The sequence below is a fragment of the Callospermophilus lateralis genome, chromosome 6, assembly GCF_048772815.1.
Source record: "Callospermophilus lateralis isolate mCalLat2 chromosome 6, mCalLat2.hap1, whole genome shotgun sequence".
NCBI classification, from domain to species: Eukaryota; Metazoa; Chordata; class Mammalia; order Rodentia; family Sciuridae; genus Callospermophilus; species Callospermophilus lateralis.
Window position 1 is genome coordinate 158,907,373 of NC_135310.1, and position 24,062 is coordinate 158,931,434.

Here is a 24,062-nt window from a genome sequence, read left to right on the forward strand (position 1 = left end):
TTTTTCTTAATTAATAATTACTAGTTAACAGGAATAATCGATCCTTTAAAACTGTCTGATCATTCCAAAAGCCGAAGAACCTAGGCTACACAGCAGATTTGCACAGATTTGCAAAGATAAATGGGTCTCTTTCGCCCCCCAGGCCGGCCGGCTAAACCGCACACCTCACAAACCCAGCGGCAGAACACGAACTCCCATCAGCCACCAGACGTGGGAGGCGCGCTCCCTAGGCCTCTTCTAAGCATGCGCAGCTCCTTGCGCATGCCCACTGACACCCCCGCGCATGCCCAGTGCGCAGCGGTCGTGACGGGCGACACAGGTCGCGCAGTACCGGCGGAGCAGGCTGCGTCCGGCATGAGGGCTTGGGGTCCGGCTGTTGCCTCCTCCGTGCTCCAGCGCCATGGAATGCCTGAGGAGCCTGCCCCGGCTCCTGCCCCGGCGCGCCCCGCGAGCCCTGGCCTGGGGCCTGCCTGCTGCGGCCTCCTGCGGCGGTGCGGCGCCCCTGCTCGGATGGAGCCGGGTCCAGCCGCTGCGCTGGCCCCGCCGCCCAGGTACCGTCCCGGTCTCTGGGTCCCGCGCCGTTGTGCGGGCCCCGCCGGCCAGGCGCTGTCCCCGGGTCCCAAGGCTCCGTGCTGACCCCGCCGGCCAGGTGCTGCCCCCGGGTCCCAAGGCTCCGTGCTGACCCCGCCGGCCATGTGCTGTCCCCGGGTCCCAAGGTTCTTGCGGGCCCCGCCGGCCAGGCGCTGTCCCCGGGTCCCAAGGCTCCGTGCTGACCCCGCCGGCCAGGCGCTGTCCCCAGGTCCCAAGGCTCCGTGCTGACCCCGCCGGCCAGATGCTGACCCCGTCAGCCAGGTGCTGGCCCCGGGTCCCGAGGTTCTGTGCGGGCCCCGCCGGCCAGGTGCTGGCCCCAGGTCCCAAGGCACAGAGCTGGCCCCGCCGCTGCTGCCTGCGCGCCCCTAGGGCCCGGCCGGTCCAACCCAGAGGTTTCTGTCCTTATCAGAGGCGGTGTTGGGCCTCTGTCCACACGACTCTAAAATTCAGGGCAATGCTGTGCTTAAGCCATTACTTTTAAAAATCATAGCTGGCCAAATTTCACGTGATTACTCACAGATATTAAAATTGACAAAGAGAAGTATTTCTTTTTCTTGTAGGAAAAAAGGTTTAAAAAATAATATAGCTGTGTGGACTTCTGCACACTGAGAAAACCAATCGTGTTTTATAGGAAAAGGACTCATCCCAGGGGTTTCTCTAATTTCTTCTTCAGGTGAAGTGCTCCGGTTTACAACTACTGACGCTTCTCAAGCCACTTTAGCCAGTGTAGCCCAGGTGTTTACTGTGGTAAGTATATAGAACATCTGAAAACTTAAATCAAGTTTGCGGGGTTGGACTGATGACTTCGATTTTAATTTTGTTATTGTTTTGTACTGAATGTTGTAATTCCTGTCGTCTGTGTGTTGTGCTTAGCCAGTGACCTGAGTGCCTGGTGGATTTGCTTAGCAGTGCTCTTGAAATTTTGCTAATGGCTGTGGAGCTCCTTTATCTAGAACAGATCATTCAAATCACCTTCAGAGCTTTCCTGTGAACAGTTTCCCAGGAGTCTGTTTAGAACCCCTTGAAAGCTGTTGGCTACAGAGGTACCTGAGCCCCTGCTCTGCAGAAGCACCTTGAAGGCATTACAGTACTTAGAGAGTGCATGCATTCCTAACATCATGTCTCTATGACCCTCTCTGAAATGGTTCAGAGAAGGGAGAATGGATAACTAATGCAGATCTCACCTTTGTGTCTTTTTTGGTCCTTAAGAAAATGTTAAAAGATAACCCAAGTGAAATCTATGTAGGAGTTGGTTATATTTTTGCAAAATTTTTTGTTGACTTTTAATTTTTTCCAGAAGTCTGATCTTAAAAATGCTTGATCTGAACCAGAGTTCCTAAATTCAAACCTTAGCTCTACCTTTGTTAACTATATAGACTTGATCAAGCTATGATAACATCTGTGTACCTTATTTTTCACATCAGGTAAAGTAGGAATAAACTGTATAGAATTTTTGTGAGAATTAAAGTGACTTGTATGTGAAAACCCTTAAAAGGGAGCCTCATATAAAAACATCCAAAATTTTTAGCTGTTATGATTATTTTGGCTTATTAACATCAAAATTTTAAGATAACTCCCAGAATTACCTATAAAAGCTATTACTTTTATTCAGCATTGTGGAAGAGTAATCCAGTTTAGTTAAACAAAAATATAAAATCACATGTTATGTACTAAAATACAATTCCTTGCAGGTGAAATAATTATCTACCAGTGCCGCAGTCTCTGGCTGGGCACAAATCACGAGTCTCCACACAGCTTGTAGATTCAAACAGCAATTCTTTATTCTCGAACTCACACCGGCCGTCTACAAACACGTTCTCTGCCCAAATCCACTTCTCCCAAATCCACTCTCCGCCAAAATCCACTCCACATGGGCTTCTGTCTCCCAAAATATACTGTCTGACCCTAAGCACTCAAGAGGAACTCAGCAGCAGGATACTCCCTATTCTAAAGGGGGAACAGCCTAATCTCCTATTATGCTAAACTGCCCTATTCTAAAGGGGGAACATCCTAATCTCCTATTATGCTAAACCGCCCTATTCTAAAGGGGGAACACCCTAAACACGGATCCTGCCCTGGTCCTTGAGCAAGGTCACCTTTCAGAAGTCCTTCCACTAGACAGCATGGGAGTAAGCTGGCAAGGAATTTGTCATACCTACTTGGCTGATGGCTCCCAGCATACCAGGAACACATAATAAATTCAGCTGATTCTGTTTGAAATGATAGGTTTAGAAATCAGACATTTAAAAACTCAGTTGTGTGCTCTTTTTAAGAAAAGTATCCCATTAAAGGAAGACTAATACATAAATATTGACATACAAAAATGTTTAGTATTAAAAGAAGGAGAGTGCCAAAAAGTACGTGTGATATGAATGTGTTTTGTAGGGAAAAGACTGGAAAAACTTCCAGTAAAAATATGACCATGGTTTTCTCTCAAAGTTGTTATATCATGTGATTTAAGTATTTGTAAGTTTTACTTTACATAGTTTTCTGCATTGGATACATGTGTTTATCAAGTAAAGCTAAGGAGGAAAACTAGTCTATATTATACAAGTATAAAGCTGCCTTTGATAAAAACTTACCTTTACTGTTGATATTTAGGCTACTAATGTATTCATATTGACCTTTGCTCATGAGAAGCAAGCTAAAATTTATACTATGGATTTTTATTATTTTCTTCCTAATAGTATGCATATGTTTCCAAAGCAGTAACCCAAGATCTGTGTTGTACCTAGTACAATAATTTAGAGTATATTTTTCTCAGTGTGTCTTTCATAGTAAACAGTAGAGTCCAGCACACAAATTAATTAAGTATTATTTGACAATTTTATACTTAACTGTTGATAAGCATTACAGAAGAATATTCCTCTACTTTACAGGAAATGAATGAATTTTTTGCATCGTGTTTTTTTCAAATTATCTGAAGAGGCCTTTTCTGTACATCTTTATTGATTCCACAGTGCCTATCAGAGAAACTTCTGAACCTCAAGTATACATTTAGATTCATGAGACAGGCCACACTTGGTACCAAGCTAATGAAAAGGATAAAAGACAAGAAACAGCCAGGTACTATGGTACACGCCTGTAATCCCAGCAGCTCAGAAGGCTAAGGCAGGAGGATGGCAAATTTAAAGCCAGCCTCAGTAATTCAGTGAGGCCTTTAGCAATTCAGTGAGACTCTGTCTTTAAATAAAATATTAAAAAAGGGCTAGGAATGTGGCTCAGTGGTTAAGTACCCCTGGGTTCAATCACTGGTACAAAAAAGAAAAAATGATGAACAAAGATACATAAGTCTGGGCAAGGTGGTGCACACGTGTGACCCCGTCTATTCAGGAGTTTGAGGCCAGCCTGAGCAACTTAATGAGACCCTGTTGCAAAATACAATTTAAAAAGGGGCTAGGAATATAGTTCAGCAGTATGACACTTGCCTGGCTTGCTCAAGGCCTTGGTTTTAATTCCCAATACCACCAAACACAAAAAAGAAGAAAGTGGGAGAAAAAAGTAGGGAAACATCAAGTGGTCTTTCCTCAAAAGTCCTTATAGCCATCTGGAGACTCTTCCTGCCTGCTGGTTGACAGATGGGATGTAAGAAATGAAATTTTCAAAGGAGGGTGTGAGATACACCCTGGAATCTGCTTGCCCCTCAGTGCTAATATTTCTTGTAACTCTCTCAGAGGGAACATAACCAGGCTCAAGAGCCACCACTCTCAGGCAGGGACAGAGCTCTGGCCTACCACCTGGAGTGCATTTCTAGTTTTCCCAGTGCAGTGTCTCTGCGGTTGGTGGCCAAAGTTGGTGGTCACTGTTCCAGTGACACAGCTGATGCTTCTTTATCAGATTTCTAGAGGACCCAAGAGAGTCAATCCAAGGTCAAGTTTGTCCCAGCAAAGTAAGAGGGTGACGTTCTTTTAACTCTTATTACTGTATTTAATGCAGAGGAAATCAGTTATGGTTTATAACTTTTTAAATATTTTGGAGATATTAATGCCATCAATAGTATTCTAACTTGAGAAAAAATAACATGTTGTTTTTTATGATCTACAGACAAAATTTGACCAAATGGGAAATGTAACTTCTTTTGGTGAGTATTTTCTTCTAAATCACTTTTTAAATCAGTGAATGAGAATCTGGTGTTCATTTGGGAGATAGTCATTTCTTAGATCTTCTGGTCCCATACCCAAGGTCTGGATTCCTTCATTCCTACGAGGGTGAAGGTAGGGGAAGTAATCCAGAATTCTTGTTCTCTGTCAGGTGGAGAGTGGACAGTTAGGGTGTTCAGCAACAGGGCAGTTCATAGGTCCACAGTGGCATATGGCAGATGACTAGACAAGGCCCACGTAGGGCAGGGATCATGCTAAGACAACAGTAAACAAAACAGCAATACATTACTTTTTTGTGAACAATTAACACAAAAGCAATTAGTATTTCAGCCAGTCTCTGAAAACCATGAAAATAGTAACTCAGTCATATCAGTGGAAAACAGATCAAGGTTATCAATGAGAAGGATAGGAAGATGTGTAGGTTTATGAGATCAGACTCAAATTAACTCAGGACAAGCTTGTGACTTAACAGTCCTTTGTGATCATTATTATAAAGCACTCCCACACAAGCATCCTTCTTCTATCGCCTCCAGCTTTACTTACCTTTGGTAGAGCTGACATAAGAGTACATCATAAATTACATTAAAAAGCAAACAAACATTGTTTTTCCTTTTAAATATCCATGTAGGACTGTGCTCAGGCTGCCAGGTGTTTAGGACCAAGTTGGTCAAAACCGCCCTTGTTCCTATCTACTCAGCTGAGTCCTCAGAGATCACTCTTGGGTACATGTGTGAAGCTTCTTGGCTCCTTTAACTTTCCTCTACCAGTGGTGCCATCTGCCAGGATACGTCAGGGTAGGGTTGGTATATTTTTGAGGTTAAAAATGGTTATTACGAAGACTTTGTTTTAGCTTTTGTTTCTGGTTGAAGTGGAGAGTTGTCCTAATGGTGCTGAGGATGAGGGAGGGGCCTTGACATGACATCTAAACTCTTCAATTTGTTAGTTTAACCCACTCTTCACTTTTATAGAAAGGAAGAAAACTGAATTATATCAAGAGTTAGGTCTTCAAGCCAGAGATTTGAGATTTCAGCATGTGATGAGCATCACAACCAGAAACAATAGGATCATCATGAGAATGGAGGTAAAGGATTTCCTCTCATTACCATTCTCCGCAGTCGGTTAATATCTAGGTTAAAGTCCTCCTAGAATTAAAATATGTATGTGGAATATAGGCTGTTTTAAAATTTAATACATTAAAAGAAGCATTCATTTTGCACAGATTAATTCATATGCACAACAGGCATAACGCTGTTCTATGTTGGAACAGTTCTGATTTTTATTCTTGTTCAAATTTAGTCTCTACTTTGTAAATATATATATATATATATTCTGGATATTCTTTATACACACATATATACATACATATACACACACACACACACACACATATATATTTTATTATTTTTATGTGGTACTAAGAACCATACCCAGTGCCTCAGACATTCTACCACTGAGCTATTTCCCTATCCCTACTTTCTAAAATTTTAAGAAAAAGAACTTTGATTTATAATGTATTTTTTCACTTCTATCCTGTTATGTCTAATGATAGTATATTCTTAGCTACCAAGAACATATTCTACTTTTCCAGATAGCCCAGAAATATGTTAAATTCTTTTTAAATATTTATTTTTTAGGTATAGATGGACACAACACAATGCCTTTATTTTTATGTGGTGCTGAGGATGGAACCCAGGTCCCATCCATGCGAGGCAAGCGCTCCACTGCTGAGCCACAATCCCAGCCCCTATATATGTTAAATTTTGATCCCATAATTTAAATTTTTATTGAAAGCTTTTTAAAATACATTGATTGTATCTTTCCTTGTCTACTTAGATCACACCAAATACATTAACTTTTCTTAGTAATGCAGCATTAACACCATTATCAGTTATTTTGGTGGGTACAAGATGAGAGTTCTGAAAGAGAGGAGGAGACAACAGGTTTCTATGTTATTGGCCCTACAATGGGCATGGGCTTGCTTTCTGCAAAATGTTTTTGATGGCAGATTTTTGTCCATTTGTCTAGAATTAATCAAAATAACAACAATGGAAACAGTCTTCTCCCAAGTTATTTTTCTCCAGAAAACATTCTTCATTCTTGGTATCAGTAGCTAGCATCCTTCAAAACAGTATGTCTTTGATGGATGGAGAGATAGACAGGTATGTGATAAAGCAAATTTAGCAGAATGTTAATTGTATAATGTAAATGGTAGATATATGGTATTGCCTTTCAACTTCTTCTACAAAAATTGTTATAATAAAATGATGAGAAAAAGGTTTAAAAAATCCATAATTTCTATGTTAATAATATAGGTGTCACAGCTGCCTCTGCTGTTTACATAAAAGATGCCAGCCTCTCTTTAGAAAAATGTCTAACTTTGTACTATTCTAAATTGGGACAGAAAGGCTGTGTTTTATCTTTGTAATTTCAAATTCACTTAATATGCTGTTTTTAAAAGGAAACTTTTCTACTTGAGCCAAACTACTTATGATGAAACTAGGTGTTTTCTAAAAATCTACTCAATTTCTGACTTTTAAGAAAACCTTTCCTTTTATTCCCTATTTTCCTCATGGTTGTCCTGGAAGTGTTAATAAATATATAATTTGAGTAATTCCAGCTCTATTGAGAATGAGTTAGAGGCATCAAGACTTCCATATATATATTTAGGTTTCCTGCCTATTAAAAATATGTCTTGATTTTTTTTTTCTTTAACAAGCCAAATGAACACTGATTTGGTTTACTTTTAATCCAAAATTATTAAAATGTTAACACTTTCATGAATTTTTTTCCTGTAGCTCTATAATTTGCATGTATATGAACGTGTATATGTGTGTATATATATATACATACATTCGCTGGTTTTCTTTTCAACAGTATTTAAAAGCTGTGATAACTCCAGAGTGCCTTCTGATATTAGATTATCGTAATTTAAACTTGGAGCGATGGCTGTTCCGGGAACTCCCATCACAGCTGGCTGGAGAAGGTCAACTTGTCACATACCCTTTACCTTTTGAGTTCAGAGCCATAGAAGCACTCCTGCAATATTGGGTAAGCCTGTTATATTAAGCTTTTGAGTTTGGGTGTCACGTGCTGGATGAAGAGGCAGGTTGGTGTTGTTTCGGTGGCACTTTGCTAACTACATCCTCCTCCTAGACCACCAGCATTTCTAAGGGTCCTGAGTGGAGAAAGTATTGAAGCTTTAGGACTCTAGATATAGGACATAACTCTATTGTGGGCTGAAAAATTAAGATGTCAGATTTTAAATATATTCCATTTTTTCTCTGGATTAAACTATATATTATAAAAGTGATTACACATGATGACTATTACATCATTCATTAGATCATTCTTTCATTTATTTGTACAGTCCTTAAAGGAGCTACATGATGCCTCTGTTTGAGACCTAGATTGCCAGAGGACCCACACAAAATTATTCTAATGATCCCTCATTAAACTGATGGTCACAGTGTGTCTGGGGATCCTGGCAGGCCCTGAGGAGCAATATTCCACTCCTCACAAACCCTCTTCCCTGATAGCATTGGGACTGAACCTGGCAGGCTCTGAACAAGAGTGGTTCACTGTTTTCCTGGCCTCCACCTGTACTCTTCTCTTCTGCTTTGCTTTGCTGAGGGAATAGATTACTGCATTCCCTGCTTGGGTTAAAAAGAGGCAACAGAAGTAGGAACAAACAGTGGCCATTGATAGGCTACACAGGCAGCCGCCATGGGGAGATTAGGGTGCTCACGGTGTCCGCTGGGATGTATATTCTTCCTGCCATTACATGGGGTGCCTGGAGGATTTCCTTCTGAAAGAACACCACACAATAAGCAAGGCCGGCCATCCCCCACAAGGAATAAGTTTTCAAATAAAGGAAAGTTACCCAAACCCTCCCGAGGGACGGTTACATACCAGGACCAGATAAGCCTCACAGACACCTGGACTGTGACCCTGGGCAGCTTCCCAAACTTTGCTGGGCAGAGGATTTGGTATGTCTGTGGATACTAAAACATTAGATCTACCTAAATCTGGCTGTCCGGAGCCTCCTTCCCACCCACGGTCTTCTGAAACTGGAAGTAGCTCTTCCATACGCAGAATAACCAAGACACTGCAGCAGGCACCCTGGATGGACTCCACTTTCTGACTGAGATCAGAAGAGGTTAGTCTTGAAGTAATTGTGCCTCTGGCATAAACAGTGTATATTAGAATTTATATTGTTAATTTTGTCACTTAAATCGGTTAGTATTGTTCTGTTTGCCAACTGGTTTAGAAGTATTTCAGTTGTTTAACTAGTATAGCTTTTTCAATGCATTCCTGCTGACTATAAAATATGCTGGTGTTACCCTGGATATATTATTTATTTATTATGTTTTTTAAAGTCCAAGATAAGTTATGGTTCTCAAGAGAATATTTTTCATCGGAATTTTGAGCTGTATTTCGTTTACAAAGAATATAGGTATTATTTACCAACTGTAAATTTTGCATTTTCACCTTGAAATGGCCAGTTTCCTTTTAATCAATACCTCAGTCCTCTCATAATTGTCTATACGGGGATTCTCTGAGTTAATTCCCTGTCAACCAAATTTGAGCCTAATGATGACATCATGCATAATTCTTTTAACCCAGGAGATCATTTTTTAATTGTCTGTAATAGGCATTCCAGCATTGGCCATGTTCTGAAGCATTATCAGCATTTCTAGATATTACAAGTTTCTGTATTTAATCAGAGGATTCACTGACCCTAAGTATTCTAAAAAGGTTGTTTTAATTCTTATGAAAGGTCATGTTGTTATCTAGATCAACACCCTTCAGGGGAAGCTTAGCGTTTTGCAGCCACTGATCCTTGAAACATTGGAAGCTTTAGTGGACCCCAGACATTCTTCTGTAGACAGAAGCAAACTGCATATCTTACTGCAGAATGGCAAAAGGTAAGTCTGGTGGTTTATCAAGTTGGGAGCTAGTGATGAATGTCTTCAACTTCTCTCAGAAGTTGTAGCAGTGAATTGTCAGCATAAACTTACATGCAGAATCAGTGTGGTTTTTATTTATTTATTTATTTTGGTGCCAGGGATTGAACCTAGAGGCACTTAACCACTGAGCCACATCCCCAGCCTTTTTTTTTTTTTTTTTTTTAATTTTTGAGACAGAGCCTCACTAAGTTGCTGAGTCTGCTTTTAAACTCTCAATCCTTCTGCCTCAGCCTCCCGAGCTGCTGGGATTACAGGCGTGCCCCACTGTGCCTGGCATAATTCTTGTTTTAAAAATACCAAGTAGTCTTGTTAATGATAATGACTCTTTTACTTTATGATTTAATCATATTATCTTCATTGCTATATTTGGGTTTGGTTATTATTAAAATCATATGTTTTCACAACTTTTTTCTAAAACAGGGTAGCTCAGCTGGAAAGTTGAGCTTTAATGTTTATGGAAAAGGTATTTTGCTTGAAACACTCTATAAGGCTTGTCTGTAATTTTGTCTCATCCTACTGGCACCCCCATTCAGCAGCTGATGTTGTCCTCACCTTGAAGATGAGAGCATTGAAGTTTAAGTAATTCATGTAAACTTACATAATTAGTAAACGACAGATCTAAATTCAGATCCAGTTCTCTCTCCCTCCATGGTTCGTGTTCTTTATTTAAAAATTCGTAATGCATTCTAGAATTTAACAGCAATATTTTAATTTGTTTCACAGATTGAATAAACATGCTCTCAGATTTGTACTCCCTAAACTCCTTTAAAAGAATTGATAGTTAAGGCCTAGGGATGTGGCTCAATGGTAGAAAATTCCTTGGATAATCAAGGTCTTAGTGTAATCCCTAGCACTTTAAAAAAAAAAAAAAAAAAAGTGATGACAAAAGAAATTGTTAAAATTTCTCATTCATTAGGAGTTTTTGTTCAAAAATGTTGAGGTGTTTTTATCAGTTAAGAGTAAATAATCTGGAGCGGGGGTATAGCTCATGGCTGAATACTTGTCCAGCAGGCATGTCCCTGGGTTCCATCCCCAGCAACAACGTACACAAAGAGTAAATGGTCTTTTAAACAAATAAAATAAAGGTATTGTATCCAAAATAATAATAATAAATTCCCAAACCAGAAAATTGTTGTGATAGTGAAGATTGAACCCAGGGATTAAACCCACTGGGTGGGTGTTCTACCACTGAGCTACACCCTCAACCCCCTTTGTGGGGGTGGGGGGGAATTATCAGGGATTGAACTTGGGAGCACTGGGACACTGAGGCCCTTTTTAATTTTTGAGACCGTGTCTCTCCAAGTTGCAGGCATAATAATAAATTCTTACATAATAATTATTGTATTTTTTTTAACAAGTTGCTATTTATGAGTGATAGGTAGACAAACTTGATAATATGCCCCAAGAAGGTACCATTCTTTCAGCGGAAGGCTACAAGTTAATGCTTTTGATTGTTTCTGTATAACTGTTTCTACAGTCTGTCAGAGTTAGAAACAGATATCAAGATTTTCAAGGAGTCAGTTTTGGAGATCTTGGATGACGAGGAGCTGCTAGAAGAGCTCTGTCTGACGAAGTGGAGTGACCCACAGGTCTTGTGAGTATGGTCCTGTTTGGTTATTTATTCTGCAGGGTGAACCTCTGTCTTCTAGGGCTCATAAAGTAGAGAATACAGCACACCCCCCCCCCCTTTTTTGTAGTTATAGATGGACAGCATTTATTTATTTATTTATTTATTTTTATGCAGTGATATCAAACCCAGTGCCTCACACATGGCTAGGCAAGCGTTCTGCCACTGAGCTATAGCCCCAGCACCGGAATATAGCCATTTTTCATCCTGAGTTGATTGACTTTTTACCTGTGCAGTACTGTACCCTAACATTGCTGAGCCAAGGTGAATCTAAACACACAGTTACCTTCATCCTCAAGAGATGAAAGTTGGCACACGCATCTACTGAAAGTTGAATATTTTTTTTAAATACCCCAAGTAGTTTGTTCTTTGTAGAATAGTATCAGGAATGAATACAGACATCTTTATAATATATGTAGTTTCCATGATTTGTACAGATTTTGTTAAGCATTTTGAGAAAATAGCTGTTTACATTCTAACGAGATACTAAGAGCTGTATGGTGTTTGTAAATAACCTTTAGACATAGTAGCAGGAACTTGAACACACTCTTTCTTGCTTTGCTCTGGTTTATTCATCTCTAAAATGCTTAACAATTTAAATATATTATTTAAATTTTCTTAGTGGAAGTTATATATATACATAAAGGAAAATAATGATGTATTAGTCGCATTCAGAAACGTTTCTTCAGATATGAAAATGACATGTTCACCTTGGAAAGAAAATGCTGTTTATGTTCATTTTTAATTTTGGTTTTACCTGATGGTGGTTTTAGATATGCACTAATTCATCATCATTTTACATTTGAATTTTCCTCTGATTTCACATACTTGAAGGAGTCTGTTGGATGGGGGTCATGGAATATTGTAAAGTTAACTAGTCTATATAATATTGGAATCTTTGCCCTCAAGTTATTTGTATAGTGTTTTAAGATCAGTTGAGGCCAGAGTCATAGACAAAGCTAGTTGTTTCTCTGGTGGCCAGATATCATATACTAATTCAGAAACTTTTGGGTACTAAATGTGTGATGCACATTGAGGGCATGTTAATTATGTTAACTTTTTAAATTCAAGTGAGAAGAGCAGTACCGGGATTGACCATGCAGAAGAGATGGAATTGCTCTTGGAAAACTACCACCGATTAGCTGAAGATCTTTCCAATGCAGCTCGGGAACTGAGAGTACTGATTGATGACTCACAGAGTATTATTTTCATCAATCTGGACAGGTAAGAAAACATTATATGAAACAAGTATTTGTAAAATTTTTATAAAGTAATAAAGATTTTAAGGAAATGTAATTTTGGAAAGAATTATACCAATCATCTGTAACCACTGAACAGAAGTAGGGTTTTTTGCTTTGTTTAGCGGTACAGATTTAATACATGGAGTCTTTGTTAGACTATGTAGTGAATCTGCTACCTAGTTGGTGAGCCCTCTGGTTGGTGTCCTCCCCTCCAGCCACCGCAATGTGATGATGAGGTTGAACCTGCAGTTGACCATGGGAACCTTCTCTGTCTCACTGTTTGGACTAATGGGAGTTGCTTTTGGAATGAATCTGGAATCTTCCCTTGAGGAGGTAAGAAGATAATGTTTCAATATTTTAGGGATTATTTTTACTGTTTTGAAGATGAGTTTTTAGTTTTAAGTCTAACTTGTATACTCCATAGTAAAATAAATATAAACTCACTTAGGATCTAACAATACTATCTGAATTCTATTACTGCATAAGTGTAAATATAGTCTGTTTTACACTTTCTTTCCCAAAACACCTAACTTCATATGGAGAAGATTGGCTAATGGTATGATGCCATGAGGCTGTGTTAAGGAGTTTGTTTTTCATTCATACATGTTTGGTAATGTACCTGGAAGTCTGCTTATTTGGCTCAATCATCACAACTTTGTGAAAATAGATTTATTATTCCTTTTTCGTAGATGAGGAAACATGCTCAGAAAATCTTAATTTTCCCAAGGATACTGAACTAGAAAATAACAGAATTAAGGTTCCAGCCCAAAGATTTGGCTTTCCTTATTAACAGAGCACAGAACTCTCAAAGCTGTTCATGTCACAACAGCTTTGTGTTTCAGAGAATGTTGTGTAGATGTCTAGCAGTGATCTGAACGTGCAGTTGGCATACACTGGTGTTTGAGTCTGTGTCCTAATTAGCCTAAGGGTCTGCTGTCACCCTAGTCCAGTCCACATCATCTCATGAGGACCACTGTGTTTTCAAAAAGTGGTTTTTTTAAAAGATAACCTGATTATGTCACTCTTCTGCATAAAAGTAGTCACTTTTGATTAGCTTCACAGTGAAACACCCAGAGCCTTGGTCTGTGGGGCTTTGCCTGTGGGCTCCTCTGTGTCTGCAGCCACTCTCCTCAGTGTCGCTTTTCCTGCTGCCTCCATACCTGCCACCTTTTTTGCATAGTTAACTTGGGCATCACTGCACTGACTGCACCCCGACCTTGCCTTCCAGATACATCCCCAGCCGGTTCTTTCCTTTCTGTCACTTTCCTCAGATGTGCAGTTGCTTGCTCAGAGTCTGCAAAAGACCTTTAAGCTCCTGAGGTATACCTAACAGTGCCATTTTTATGCTCCCTTTGGTGAAATTTGAAACAGAAAAGGAAATACAATACATTTGTTAAGCATTAAGTGAAAGAATAGTATTATTTAAAAAGAAAAGGGCTTATTTTGGTTTTGTTAACTCCTTTTAAAATCACACATGGTGACACACACCTGTAATCCCAGCTACTCAGAAGCATTGTTTGAGTCCAGGATTGAGGGTGACCCCAGCAACATAATGAAACCCTATCTCCTGTCCCCCACCCGCTGACAAAAAAAAAAAAAAATCCTTCCTATGCAACCCTAGAGACAAAGCAACACAGCAACCCATGAGATGTGAGTGAGTGGTGGGTAGTGGCTTGGGCTTGGGAAGTAGCCGGGTGAACAAGACTTAGGTACTTCATCAGAAGTACAAATCGTGTCTTTGCGTTTCCCGAGGAATAATGAAAGTATTCATTAATCCATGGATGTGTCTTTGCTTCCTATCCAGTCAGCATTAACATTTGCAATAGTGAATCTAAGAGAAATTATCTTTTGTGGGGTGCCAGGGATTGACTAAACCAGGGGCACTTAGCCATGAGCCACATCTCTAGCTTTTTTTTGAGACAGGGTCTCTCTGAGTTGCTTAGGGCCTTGCTGAGGCTGACTCTGAACTCACAATCCTCCTGCCTCAGCCTCCTGTGCCCTGCTGCGAAGAGAATTTTATGACATAATTTCAGACTTACAGAAAAATTCCAAGAATAGTCTAAGAATCCCCACATACCCTCCGACCATGTTCTTTCCATGTCAGCGTTTTGTCACATTTTCATCCATTTCTAGAAATGTACTTTATTTTCTTTTTTTCTGTGGCAGTACTGGGAATCAACCCATGACCTCATACCTACTTTGCAAGTGCTCCCCTGCTGACCTGGAATGGTTTCTGATCTCCAGGCCCTGTTTGGACTTTGCCACTGACTTCCGTAGCGCTCTTTACCACAAACCAGACCTTCGGTCCCATGCTGCATAGAGTTGTCATGTCTCCTCCCTCTTCAGTCTACAAGTTTTTCTTTCTCTCTCATGGCCTTGACATTCAAGAAAAATACCAGTCAGTTTTGGGGCCCTTAATGTCTGCTTATGCAGACAACTTTCCTTTATCTCTTTGAAATTGTGTCCTATAGGGAAATACTGTGAGACCGTGTAAAAAACCCTGTTTTCTTGGGATTTTCACACTCTTTTGCCCAAGGCTTCGTGCGATCTAGGCAGGTGCTCCACCACTGAGCCACGTCTGCAGACCTCACCCTCAAGTCTTGCCATCCACTAAGTGGCCCAAAATTGATTTGTGCCTGAGTCAGATATTACTATGATGATTACCAAATTCCTTCATTCTTGGGATTATCAGTTGGCACAGCGTGATAGAGGATTCCCTTCTCTCCTACCCACCTCCTCTTCACATATATCAACATATGTATTCATGGGGTCTTATTTAGGTCAGTTATGTTACTATTATTGTGGTGTTCAAATCATGTCTTTCATCTGGCTTCTGAGTACTTTTGACTCATCCCCATCTGTTCTTAGTGCTTTTTGTGGCCTCTGGCACATCCAGATGTTCTGTAGCTATTTCTAAGTGAAGTAGACTGAGGAGTCCAGGAGTTGAAGGGCATACAAGAGTAAAGCGATGGCATGTTGGACACTGGATGTGAAGGCACATACCCTCAGTATGCAGGGCACTCCCAAACAGAAAATCTCCAGTTCCAGAAGCATGTCCGTTTTCTTGACTTCAAGAGGTCTCACACTGTCCTGTGTGTATGTGTGATAGCACATGGAGTTTTGAGTTTGGCTAGCTTACCTCTCACTTTTGTCACATTTTGCCATTTCCAGACCTTTGGTTTAGGGGCTAAAGAACTAATCTGAAGTGAAAAACAATAGTAAGCTGTATATATTAAATCTCATTTAAACAGAATCTTTGTTTAGTAAAATAGGGTCCTCAGTTTAGACAACTGGAAATGTTTTCACCATCAAAAAACAGTTAACACTGGGTGCAGTGGCACATGCCTATAATCCCAGTGGCTCGGGAGGCTGAAGTAGAAGGATGGCAAGTTCAAAGCCAGCCTCCACAAAAAGCAAAGCACAAAACCCTGTCTCTAAATAAAATACAAAAAAGGGCTGGGAATGGGGCTCAGTGGTCCAGTGCCCCTGAGTTTAATCCCTGGTACAAAAAAAAGCAGTTAATACTTACCTTCCTAATTGCTCGTGTCTGACATCTAACTTCATGTTAAATCCTAAAAGGCAGATTTCTGCTCAGTAAAGGCTATGAGTTCCCATCAGTAATAACTGACAGATTTCTTCACAGACTCCCATGAAGCTCTGGATCATTGTAGCTAACCAAGCCGTGGTTGGTGACCCACCACTGGCTCAGCCTTCGAGGTTCTTTCCTGTGAGAGTAAATTCTCACCCTGGTATGTGACCTGACAGTGTGCTGCTGCACTTCGAGAGCCAATTCTGACAAGGCATCGTCGGCTACACTGCGAGGTCCCCAAACTGCTTTGGTTCATGCTGTCTGTTTTTCCATAGCATCACTAGTCCTCACATTTCACTTACTATGTTGACAATTTGTTTTTGCTGATTTCCCTTAAAAGCTTAAAATATCCTGGGGTCTATGGCATCCCAGCTCACTGGGCAGCTGTGGCTATCAGTTGAACACTAGTTGTGTGTCCTCTGATTATCAGTGTGTAGATTTGTGTGTGGGACAAATGAAGACTAGAAGAGACAAAGCAGCTATGCTCGCTTATAGATGACTTAAAAACATCCAAGTCCTCTTGGATGGTCTTTTGCTCCGTTGTCTTCATTCCTGATCTCTGGTGTGTCCAGGTACTTCTTCCTTTCTACAGGAAACAGCTGCATAAGTAACAGAAGGCTGCCATTAAACTCTAGGCAATAATTGTGAAGTTTTATCTCCAAGGAACCTAGCCTTCTGTGATTGAGATGAGCTCCTTCTCTTTTAGGACCACAGAGTGTTCTGGCTGATTACAGGAATCATGTTTCTGGGAAGTGGACTTATCTGGAGGCGTTTGCTCTCATTCCTTGGACGACAACTAGAAGCTCCTTTGCCTCCCATGGTATGAAGGGTCTGGTTCACAGCAGTATTTCAGAGAGATGATCATGGGCTCTGCAATCACATAACCTGGGCCTAAGCCTGATGGCTTTGTGAGGCCACAAAGTTACTTAATTTATTTAGACCTCTCTCAGTGTCTCCATCCATCAATTAAGTCAATATTACTTGCTTCAAAGGGTCATTGGGAGGACTCAACGAGGGGATGTTTAGTATGGTGCCTGGCACAATAAGAAAGAAATGTTGTGGGTTTTGTTGTAGAACACTGACCAGCACTATACATTTAGAATAATGTAATTCTTGCTTAAGGTTTTGTCATAACCAAATTAAAATATAGAAGACAGTATTCTCATTAAGAAAAGCTATAACAGTTACCTCCTGTTTTTCATCTGGGTTGAAGATGGCACCACTGGAATAAGGACCTTAGATACTGATACAGCTTACAGTCTTCCTTTCTACAGGATTTTACTAGAGGCTTTTAAGAAAGACATGAATTAAAGTCAAATTTCCTGCTTTATTTAGATGGCCTCTTTACCTAAAAAGCCCTTTCTGGCAGATAGAAGGATGGAACTGAAGCACAGCCTCAGGCCGGAGGGACTTGGATCCAACAGGACCATCCTGACAGATCGTTAGCAACAACCTGGTGCATGCTAAATGTTTTTTATATTTCTAATACTGCTATTACTTTGTTTTTATAGAGTCATGTACTTGAAAAAATTTAATATTTAAACTATGACAGGCATATGTAGAATTCTCAGTAAAGAAGTACTTGTTTTCTAAAAGGGCAAAATTCTGTTTCCTACAAATAGTTTTTATAGATAAGAATAGACTATTATGTGCATTTAATTTATACATACTATGAAGCCTAGGCACTTGATAAACCCATACTGAGATCACATAGCTGCAGTTCTTGGTACAGGGATCATGGAATTTCCTGTGAATTTCCTGACTCAGGGGGCTGAAAAGCCAGTTTAATACATATTAACCCTAAAACAAACTCTGGACATTTGTGCTTTAAAGTCGATCATTGGCATAACCTTATATTGTGTTTGTCCCTTTTACAGGTGTAAGGCATATTTTAAAAATTTAATGTCACTATTATGTGGATTCAACCCCTGAAACTTTTTGTTTGGCTATAAACAGAACTTTTGGAAGTTGAAAGGAAGTGTTTTCATTCTGTTACTGTTTAGACCACCTCCCCACAAAATGAAAACATATATAGCTTGCCCAATCAATATGCCTGCACCTCAAAAGTTAACAGATAGGATTCCTAAGACAAGAGGAAGGTAAATGTTAGAATTCTGGTACTTTTAATTTCCACAGTTGGAAGTCTGGCTTTAAAAGATATGGCTAATATAACTCTGAGAACTGCTGTCCTACTTAACATCTCTTCTGCTTTTTGTGTTTGCTGAGGGTTCAGTGCAATTGGATGATAGAATGCTACAGTGAAAATGTGCCTCCAGAGCAGTGGCCAAAGCAGCTCTTATACTACAAGTGTACTAGTAACAAAAGTGCCAGCATGCCCACCCTGATGTTGAGGATGCCCGATTACCCCAGTGTTGCCCTGTGTGGGGAAGTTTAAGGGGCCCTTTACCAGGTGGTTTGGTCATGGCAGTAAAAATGTTATTCCAACAGTTGATTTGAAAGAAAATAGATTTCCCCCACTCCTGTGGGTGGTCGAGGGAAGCTGGAGAAAGAACCTGTGGCAGGAAATAGGCGGGGCTGGTCTGGGGCCCTGCAGGGCCCACGGTGCACCTCACTGTGGCTCAGGAGGACCCCTCATGGTGTGGATGCTGGCATGTGACATGCAGTACCTCTGGTATTACAAATCCTTTGGTAATAGTTGGATTTCACAGGGCACTCTTCTTTGGCACACCTCAAAACTTTGTGGGTTTTTTTTGTTTGTTTTGGTCTTATCACTGTAAATAGGTAATTTACCTTAACTGTGATATATAAAGAATTGGAATCCCAGAGGACAAAGGGTGATTTTACTAAGATCATGCATAGGACCATTTTTCCTTGTAACGTTACTAAATTTATAAGCTTGGGTAAAACAATTTTTTGATTAGTCATGTCCCATGAATAAAAGGGGAAATATAATTACCTCATAAGTCTGATAAAGGAAGTACTAAGGTTTATAAAATTCTTGAGGGTGGTTAGATCAGGTGTGAGTTCAACGTCGGATGGCTATGCTTTGGGGACTGCAGGATGCTTCTCACATTACTAGTCCTCATGAAAAATAAAAACTGATTTTACATTTTGAACTAAAATAAATGGAGCATGTAAAAGTGATAAAATACAAAACACTGAGTTATGTGAGGAGGGAAGCAGCACAAGGTCTGATACTCAGACTGTCTTTGTGGCCTTTCAAGATGCTGTTGAGCCCTGTTTGATATTTACTAAGCAGCGACTGAAATAACACTAAACAGTTTCACGTTAGAAAGCTGATTTGGTGAGTTAGTACAAGAATGGAATGCGGTTTCCTTTCTTTGGCACTATAAGACCAACATCACACTTTGAATCAACTTTCATGAGGTGATCTAATGGATGGTGCATGGAGTAGGGACTCAGACCTGAGTTTTGCTCCCAAGCTCACCTCAGATTATTTTACCCTTGGATCCGTGATACAAAGGCATAAAAACAATTCCAATCTTGAAACTGATGAAGGTTGTTACAGATGAAGATAGGAAATGTAAATATGTAAAATCTGATATCGTGAAATAAAAATAATTGTATTAAGCTGATTTGTGTGAATGAGACCTGTACAGGGTATTTCTATTTTGGTTACCAAGCATTTCAGAGTTGATGCATTCAACTACAGTTAATAGTGGGATGAAAATTTAATCTACCTATTTAGGATGATACGTTACTGACAGTTTTTTTTTTCCAAAGGCCAAGTTTTTGACAAATTTGACATTCAGGTTGACCTTCAACAGTAGGTATTTATATAGTTTTTGACAATGAGGTTAATTGGCTAAATGTTCTCTAACCTTGAAAAATGTGCTTCCATCTTTAAAGATTTTTAACCTTCTTCACCTGGTGCTTACTATCTGTGCTGTGTTCAGACATTGAGAAAAATAGATCCTTTCCGGTAGAGAGTCACTGTGTTTAAACACAGGCAGTCGTTTAGTGAAGCACAAAAACACTGATACTTACATAATAATGGCAATAGAAAAATGCATCTTTAAAAGATCTAATACTGAGAAAAACTTTTCCTGAATGCAGTGTCAGATGTCATCTGAGCGTTCTACACTCAGACCTCTCAGCTCAAAGTGAATAAGCAGTTTCTAGTTCCCTACAAATCACCTTACTTTTAATTAAAAATTATTCAGAGGTTGAGCTGCCAGATTATTAGCCAAACAAACTAAATGTTATTTCTGTGTGCTTTTTGCTGTGCCATAGGAAGCCATGCAGCCAGCACAACTCAGAAAAATGAGGAGGCTCCAGGTGCAGGCCGGAGGTGTCCTCTGGGTGCATGCCCGTTTGCCCCACTTTCCTGTGCTCACCGACCCTCTGCTCACATCTTGGCCACAGCCGTTCCTTTGGTTTCTGACTTCCCATTAGGATTCTTCTCTCCAGAGAAGCTGAGATGAGAAAGGCTCTTTTTGTATATTTTCTCCTGCTTTTTCATTTACCATTATCAGAAGAACATCTCCACTAATTAACACAAAACAGTTATTGTTTACAGATAGTAACACCTGTGACTAACCCTATCCGTTGTGTGTGCCCTGCTCGGGACTCACAAGAGAATCCACCCTATTAAGAACAGCACAAGGACAAGTGAAGCCAAGGCCCACATCCTTCTTTGTGGTCCCTCACAGTAGCCTTTGGCTCAGGCTGGACTTATTTTCTGTTTTAGTCCTATGGTGTAACATAGCAGGCTAGCACAGCAAAGCCCCTTGTTGATTTCACAATAGCAGATTCATGGCTTGTCACCTGTCAGAACAACCATCTGCAAAAGCATTTGAGGGCACAACATAAGCTTTGTTATGTTGATCTTTCACTATAGAAAACATGGAAAATGCGTTAATCCTCAGTAACCCCTTATGTGCAATCATTCTAAATAAGACACCTATGAAAACAAATCAAGCAGTCTTATATGTGTCCTATATGTAGGATGGGATGTAATGGGCTCGGAAAGGACCAACTCACTAGTAATTTGGGAGTGTGAGTTATCCCTCACACCTGTACTCGTCTCTGTACTTTTTCTCCTTTTTTTTTCCTGTATGCTATTTGTTTAAATTGGAATTGTCCACTAACAAAAGGGTTTGCAGGCTGGAGTGGGGAAGTTGTTTTGTTTAGGAGGAATTGTGTAGAGATTGTCCTCAGAGAAAACCACGGAGAACCTTTACAGGCATTAGATGTTCAAATGGAAGGGGAAAGAGTCTGTATGGTAGTCAGAGCATAGGCAGTCAGCTAGGAAGAAAGGCTTAGGTGCCAAGGAAGTGCGCTTGAGGACACGGCATGCACTGCTAGAGTGCTTCCTGGTTCACCGCTTCTGGTGGAGGCACGTGGTTTACTGTTCCATGTTTCCAGATGGCCTGGCTGTTGGTGCTCGGCTCTGCTCCCAGGACCCCACCATCAGGGTCCACCTTAGCCCACTTCAGCTGGTCCACATCCCGAGCTCTCTGGAGATGATTCCACACACGAGAGGAGCAAGCAGAGGAGGAAGATGGAATGAAATCTTTAATCTGAGCTGAGGCTGTAGACATGAAGTGCCCCCGCAAGCCGGGCTCCCAGAGAACTCCTTCCAGCAGCAATGACAAGCTGGTTCTGTAAGGGACACAATATGGACAGATCATTGCTAAGCTCCTAAAGTTCAGGCACCTGGCTCTGGAAACTAAACATGAATAAGCTACTGGCCAGTTTTATAGCAGAGCCCATTTCCCTTTATTTAGATAACCACTTCTCAAATCTGTAGGTTCTGAGCCATAGCTGAGGAAGTTCACCCAGTCCCCTCTTGCACATGAAGAATAATGGAAAGGCACATGCTTATTCCATAATTCTAGCTGTGGCCCAGTGTAGATAGCATCTCTGGAGTAGTAAGGCCTTGTGTAGGGGCTTCTTGGTTGGTGATATACACTTCACCCCTCTGCTTGAACATTTTAGAACCCCACTTTAAGAATTGCCTGCAAGACCTGCTGCAGATTCTTAGACATTTTCAGTGATGACAAATGTTCATTATTAAAGGTTAGATTTGATTTGTGGAAATTGCCAAAATTATTCTGAACCAAGGCCAGTAAATGAGGTTTGGGTAACCAAACAGTGGCACAGATGTTTTGGTCAGTGCACTGTGAGTTTTTCATCAATTTAGTTTTGAAACACTAGTGATGGGATGGAGAATTGATAGCTAAAATGTATTGAGGCTTTACCGCATGTCAAATATCTCTCCCAGCTAAAAGGGAAAACATCTAAAAAGTAATTTCTTCTCCTTCTCTTCCTTATTTAAGGATTACTGATTGACTGCATGTGCTTGTCATTGGCTCTTGTCTGTCCCCTTCCCATTTCCTGGTCCAGCCAGTTCACTTCATAGAGTCAAATCCTCCCTGCTGTTGCCTTCAAGGCAGAATCTGCTCATCTTCCCAGTGCAGGTTGGGGCCCACAGGCCTTCCTTGACCCGGCCAGCATAGGCATCACTGTGGTTGACTGGCTTTTTGTTGTCATATTGACCTTCACGTATCATAAGCATGTTTAATTCTGCTACCTAAGTATAAGGTCCTGGGGACTGGGCCTCTGGTTCTCTTGTGTACCTCTGGTGCTCACGGTCCATCCCTGAGTTCTGCTCTGGCACCTCCTGAGAAGTTTCAAAATACAGAGGCGGGCAGCACCACCTGGGTAAGTGTTAAGGCCTCCGCATTCTGGTTTGTTGCTACCAGTTAACCAAATGCATGGATTAATTAATATCTAATTATTAATGGTGTTAATGAAATGCATTAAATTTTAAATAAAATCCAAGCTTACGATAAAGTATTGTTTCAAGAATCTTTCCATAAGCTTAATCCATGTTTGTGTAGTGCTCAGCCTAAACCTTTGCTGAGAGGCCTGGCTGTAAGTGAGCCAGCCTGCAGTGCTGGCCACTGGAGGGCGGTTTCACCATGCTCCTTGGAGGCAGGATCCTGGCTCAGAGCCTGCCAAGTCCTTAAAGTCTGAGGCCTCCCAGACCTTCTTCCCAGTTAATGCTTCCTGGTCACTCTGCTCTGCAGTGTTTAATCCTACACCAGTTTGCATTTTATTCAATTTCTCATGTATATGTTATTTTTCAAAACCAGAGACTTTGCTTATATTTAATAGTCTAGCACAACTCTACACAGTATCATACACATGTAATTAGTGGTTTAGAGGTATAAATAAAGGTAAGACTCTTAAATCTACTACATCTACTATTTTTAAATGTATACACACTTTCATTTAGTGATTGTTGCTTATAAGAATATTTACAGTTGTATGAAAATACAGATTCCAAGAAACCAAAAAAGAAATGACCTAAATATCAGAGAATCTGAACTGGAGAACTGAAATATGATAATTTCAGACAACAGAATACTAGGTAGCTATTAAGAACAGGGAAGGAGAAGGTAGCTCAGGTACTTCTCTGGGAAGACATCAAACAGTACATAAAATGAAACAGTGGCCCTGCGTGTGTCTGTCTCTAGTGTCACTTAAGGGCTGCAAGTCTGGAAGAAAATAAAATATGAACAATGGTTTTCCAGTAGGAAAAGCGTCAGCAAATTTTCTGTGACAAGCCAGATAATAAATAATTTAGACTTCAGTCTCTGAAGTTACCACTGTAGCATAGCCATGGATGAATGAGTATGGCTGAGTTCCAGTGAAACTTCATGGGCATGGATTTTAACTTCATATCAATTTCACATGTCACAATATTATTTTTCAGCTATTTAAACACATAATGACCATTTTAGTTAATGACTACTCTAGAACAGACAGTGGGCTATAGTATACCAACAGCCTCTGCCGTGGGGGATAAAATAGGAGTAAGAAGGGGAACTTTTCATTCAAAAACATAGTGAGATTATGTGAGTGCTACCTTTGTGCTAATTTTCAAATAAAAATAAAATCTAAAGCTGTTGAAGATCACCAAATCCTGGCCTTAGAACAGATATAAGCATCAGAGAA

The 24,062-nt window shown here is 40.4% G+C and overlaps 2 protein-coding genes across 3 annotated transcripts in view; one reads left to right on the top strand and one right to left on the bottom strand.

Annotated features, from left to right (window-relative positions):
• Positions 1 to 305: 305 nt before the first annotated feature.
• On the top strand, positions 306 to 19,667 carry Mrs2 (magnesium transporter MRS2). The gene is made up of 11 exons (XM_076859261.2): positions 306 to 551; positions 1,265 to 1,338; positions 4,636 to 4,672; positions 5,660 to 5,772; positions 7,566 to 7,739; positions 9,486 to 9,616; positions 11,136 to 11,252; positions 12,357 to 12,509; positions 12,742 to 12,859; positions 16,822 to 16,935; positions 17,451 to 19,667. The coding sequence occupies exons 1-11, from the start codon at positions 401 to 403 to the stop codon at positions 17,559 to 17,561; spliced, it is 1,293 nt and encodes a 430-aa protein (XP_076715376.1). The 5' UTR covers positions 306 to 400; the 3' UTR covers positions 17,562 to 19,667.
• Gpld1 (glycosylphosphatidylinositol specific phospholipase D1) overlaps positions 19,467 to 24,062 on the bottom strand; it is a 55,329-nt gene continuing 50,733 nt past the window's right edge. For both annotated transcript variants that reach the window (XM_077109703.1, XM_076859260.2), the window contains exon 26: positions 19,467 to 21,701. In XM_077109703.1, coding sequence (XP_076965818.1) covers positions 21,615 to 21,701 — 87 coding nt within the window. In that variant the 3' untranslated portion in view covers positions 19,467 to 21,614. The remainder of the gene's footprint in view (positions 21,702 to 24,062) is intronic.